This window comes from Littorina saxatilis, linkage group LG15 (assembly GCF_037325665.1).
Source record: "Littorina saxatilis isolate snail1 linkage group LG15, US_GU_Lsax_2.0, whole genome shotgun sequence".
In the NCBI taxonomy this organism is placed as follows: domain Eukaryota; kingdom Metazoa; phylum Mollusca; class Gastropoda; order Littorinimorpha; family Littorinidae; genus Littorina; species Littorina saxatilis.
Window position 1 is genome coordinate 28125523 of NC_090259.1, and position 5000 is coordinate 28130522.

Consider the following 5000-nt stretch of genomic DNA (forward strand, 5'->3'; position numbering starts at 1 on the left):
TACCTTTAGTATACGTCATCACTTCACGTTTTCATGAATGCTGAGAATCTGAATTATCAATAGCCTAATAATATTACATTTATGTAACGGAATTTACAGTCTACACAATATTAACATGATTCCGCTCTTATGCACAATTCAAAATCACATTCAAATCAACAGGCTTGTGATTGGGTGATCTTTGCAGACTGTAATTCTCAATGTACTCTAACCTGAGGTCAATGCATTCAAGCAACCAGTAACACGACTGGCTTAAAGGGCACCACCCTTCCCGTGTAAATAATCATGTAAATCACCACACAGTTCTTCAGGCTTTTACATGGGATACGAGTTGTTTATTGTAATGCTGAGTTTCTCCTCGTTGAGATAATAAAATGTTCTATGTCTATGTCTATGTCTAGTATCTATGTCTATGTCTAGTATCTATGTCTATGTCTAGTATATATGTCTATGTCTATGTCTAGTGTCTATGTCTATGTCTAGTATCTATGTCTATGTCTATGTCTAGTATCTATGTCTATGTCTAGTATCTATGTCTATGTCTAGTATATATGTCTATGTCTATGTCTAGTGTCTATGTCTAGTATCTATGTCTATGTCTAGTATATATGTCTATGTCTAGTATCTATGTCTATGTCTATGTCTATTATCTATGTCTATGTCTAGTATCTATGTCTATGTCTATGTCTATGTCTATGTCTAGTATCCTTTCACCTCGACATATATACACAAATCTACAGCATCCTTCCACTTGGATACATACCAAAAATCAGCCTGGCTGCTTTGTGTCCAGAGAGGGACTTAATTTTTCCTGACGGAATTTTAGAGATTGACATGTGACTGAATTTTAAAGATTGACATATATGCGTCAGTTTGAAACTTAATTCGGCAAAACATTCACCCAGCACAGAAAGCAGCCAGGTTGATTTTGTGTAGGTGTCCAAGATAAAGACAACTGTCATCCCTGGTAGAAGCCTGGTCAAGTCTGTGGTCATTTCTTCTTCTTTCATGGGCTGAAACTCCCACGTTCACTCATGTTTGTACAGGCGTTGACACTGGAAAATGACAAACTGCGAGAAGAAGTCCGGACACTGAAGCAGTCCCTTGATCGAAAAGAAATGACTTTGGAATACTTTGAGGGTGACAATGAAAAAGTCAAATATTACACTGGACTGCCTACTTTTACAATGCTATTGACTTTGCTTGGCTTCATTCAAGACCATCTCCCCAAAGGCAACAGAAGGGTGTTGTCACCATTTCAGATGGTTATCATGTCTTTGATGAGACTGCGTCTCAATCTTCCCACACAACACCTTGCCCACATGTTTGGAGTGCACCGATCAACGATCACCAATGCGTTTGTGGATACCATCAGTGTTATTTACAAACGCTTAAAATGGTATATTCATTGGCCAGACAGGGAAGCCTTACAAGCAAGCATGCCCCACGAGTTTGTCGAGACCTTTGGCAAAAATGTTGCTGTAATCATCGACTGCTTCAAAATCTTCATTGAACGGCCATCAAACATCCACGCAAGACAACAGACATATTCACATTATATGCATAATCACACATTAAATTACTTGATTGGTATTACGCCAAAAGGGGCAATTTCTTTTTTGTCGAAGGGATGGGGTGGTCGGGCAAGTGACAAAAAAATCACAGAGAACAGTGGATTTTTGAACAATCTTTTGCCTGGAGACACGATCCTTGCAGACCGTGGCTTTGACATCGAACAAAGTGCTGGACTTATGTGTGCTGATGTAAAAATCCCTGCTTTTACTAAAGGCAAATGCCAGATGCATGCACAATATATTGAAAAGACAAGGAAACTGGCACACCTGAGAATACACGTTGAAAGAGTTATTGGAAACTGTGTCGTGAAATACACCATTCTCAGTAGTACTGTTCCTATCAATCTTACACCACCATGTCCTGGAGAAGATGTCACCTTTCTGGACAAGATGGTTGTTGTGTGTGGTATTTTGACAAACATGTGCCCAAATGTTGTGTGACATTTGAATGAAATGTGTAATTGTATCATTTGACAATGTTACTTTGACACTGACAGTGAGATCTGTCAAAAGCGAAAGTGTTAACCTGTATGCATTCTTTAGAAACCAAATATGCTGGCCATCAGTCAATGTTCAATGAGAATACATTTTTATATTACTGTATCTTCAAACTTTGTTTGTTATTTGCGATGAGAAAAAGGAGTGTTTGCTGTTAGGTTCCTAAAGACACTTACAGTTACACCCACAAAGTTTACAAAAGACACTTACATGCACTCAGTAGCATACAACCATGTATTCCGTCACACATACGCATACACCCACAACATGAGTATGACACCAAGGCTTTTTGTAAATGTCAAATGAACTCATTACTGGTTTATTTTACTATCTGATGTTGACAAAGCACAGCTTGGTTCACCTATACACATAGTTAAACATGATGCCGTAGCACCCCAATACAGAATCTGTGTAATTTTGTCCTTCATCTGTTGTTAAAACAATTTCTCCCTTTACTGTGAATGGCATATTGACAACAGAACAGCAAGATAATAATATTATGCATATATCTCAAGCAGGGGCGGATCAGTTCATTTTATGGGGGGGGGTTTCCAAAAGTATATTGTGAAGATATGGGTGTGAAGGCGCGAAGCGCCGAGCTGACGGCGCGAAGCGCCTAGCTTGCTAGGGGGGTCCGGGGGCATGCCCCTCCGGAAAATTTTGAAAAAAAGGATGCAAAATGGTGCAATCTGGTGCATTCTGAGGATGATCATTACCAGTTTCAGGCAGCAGATTTTGTCACTGATTAATACCCCAAAAATTGAAACTCAACCCCCCAAAAAACACAAAAATATTTTTATTTTTTGGCTAAGGAGGGGGTCCGGAAACCCCAGGAACCCCCTCCCTCGTCCGCCCCTGTCAAGAGTTCTAGAGTTCTCATGAATGTTTACATCAGACAGAAACACATGCATACAATCAAAAGGCAAAAATAGCCATGTGACCAAAGTTCAAGTGACTACACATGGCTCCACTTTGTCCAGGCCGCTGGGTATCATCCAGTAGGCTGGCACTCCTGTCACTGTTGTCTTTTCCCGAATGCGGCATACAAACTCCAGTTTGAACAGAAGCGCCCCAACATGGGTGAATGTTTCGCCCAAACCTGCCATGCAGTCGCAATGTGAGGTCACAACTGTCCCGATGCTGTCCACAACGACCCATGGGAGGAGCGGCTTCTCGTTGAGACGCATGGAGTGCAACACCTGCACACACATTATAATCATTTGAATGAGCAGTTTTGCAAAAAAAATATGATAAATCTAAGAGTAAGAGTTTAACACATAAACAACCATTGGTGCAGAACCAGACTGCTCCTGTAAATTTCTCATCATGCAGCACATGAAGCAGTCTATCAGTTAATAAGCATTGAAATTAAAATGATATAATTTATAATTATACTATCATGCCAAAACAAAATCCATGACAAACACCCACATTCAATCACACTAGGACAACCTCTAGATTCAAACTGGGATCATTGAATGAATAATGCGACAGTAAAATTAAACAAGTCGCGTAAGGCGAAAATACAACATTTAGTCAAGTAGCTGTCGAACTCACAGAATGAAACTGAACGCAATGCAACGCAGCAAGACCGTATACTCGTAGCATCGTCAGTCCACCGCTCATGGCAAAGGCAGTGAAATTGACAAGAAGAGCGGGGTAGTAGTTGCGCTGAGAAGGATAGCACGCTTTTCTGTACCTCTCTTCGTTTTAACTTTCTGAGCGTGTTTTCAATCCAAACATATCATATCTATATGTTTTTGGAATCAGGAACCGACAAGGAATAAGATGAAAGTGTTTTTAAATTGATTTTGAAAATTTAATTTTGATCATAATGTTTATATTTTTAATTTTCAGAGCTTGTTTTTAATCCAAATATAACATATTTATATGTTTTTGGAATGAGAAAATGATGGAGAATAAGATGAACGTAAATTTGGATCGTTTTATAAAAAAAATATTTTTTTTACAATTTTCAGATTTTTAATGACCAAAGTCATTAATTAATTTTTAAGCCACCAAGCTGAAATGCAATACCGAAGTCCGAGCTTCGTCGGAGATTACTTGACCAAAATTTCAACCAATTTGGTTGAAAAATGAGAGCGTGACAGTGCCGCCTCAACTTTCACAAAAAGCCGAATATGACGTCATCAAAGACATTTATCAAAAAAATGAAAAAAACGCCTGAGGTTATCATACCCAGAAACTCTCATGTCAAATTGCATAAAGATCGGTCCAGTAGTTTAGTCTGAATCGCTCTACACACACACACAGACAGACAGACAGACACACACATACACCACGACACTCGTCTCGATTCCCCCCTCTATGTTAAAACACTTATTCAAAACTTGACTAAATGTAACAAAACTTGACTAAATGTAAAAAGCAGGAAGCATGACATAGCACTTACTTTTGCTTTCACAACCGTGTTGTCGGTGGAATCAGGGCAGAAGATTTTAAGGTCATGAACCCAGCCATGTGTGAACTGGTTGTGGGCCTCCAAAGACTTGTAGGACTTGAACTGATCATGGGTGTAGGAACTCCCACCGTACACCAGATAGTTCCAAATGTCGCCATGCAACACGTTTGGAAGTTTGTTTACATCCAAGGACCAGACTTTTGCAGGACAATCGTAAGGATCAAAGTCATTCAAATACTTCAATTTAGACAAGTATCTGCTCCTCGGTTCGGCATCAAGCTTATCCACGTACTTGATCTTTTCTTTTGCTTTCGACTTGTCCATAATGGCAAAAATCCAGTTGAAACGTTGAAAGTCTTGCTAATCGAGTGACTGTGCCGGTAAGATGGCCGCCGCGTCCATATCGCGTGAAAACCGTGACGTCATCACGCGTTACCGATTCATATTTTTATTTGATGTTATCACAGCCAAAAGAAAAAATTCTGTTTGTTACACTCGGACAATAC

At 39.5% G+C, this 5000-nt stretch overlaps 1 protein-coding gene across 1 annotated transcript; it reads right to left on the minus strand.

Annotated features, from left to right (window-relative positions):
* Window positions 1-2386: 2386 nt before the first annotated feature.
* Window positions 2387-4897, minus strand: LOC138948088 (uncharacterized). The gene is made up of 2 exons (XM_070319613.1): window positions 4486-4897; window positions 2387-3271 (listed from the first exon to the last, which is right to left on the minus strand). Exons 1-2 carry the CDS (start codon window positions 4816-4818, stop codon window positions 3020-3022), a joined length of 585 nt encoding a protein of 194 aa, XP_070175714.1. The 5' UTR covers window positions 4819-4897; the 3' UTR covers window positions 2387-3019.
* Window positions 4898-5000: the final 103 nt, after the last annotated feature.

Excerpts from the sequence above, each read along its gene's own strand:
- LOC138948088 (XM_070319613.1), bottom strand. The coding sequence starts at position 4,818 with ATGGACAAGTCGAAAGCAAAAGAAAAGATCAAGTACGTGGATAAGCTT. Across the intron at positions 3,272-4,485 it reads ACACGGTTGTGAAAGCAAAA|GTGTTGCACTCCATGCGTCT; the intron begins GTAAGTGCTATG and ends ATGTGTGTGCAG.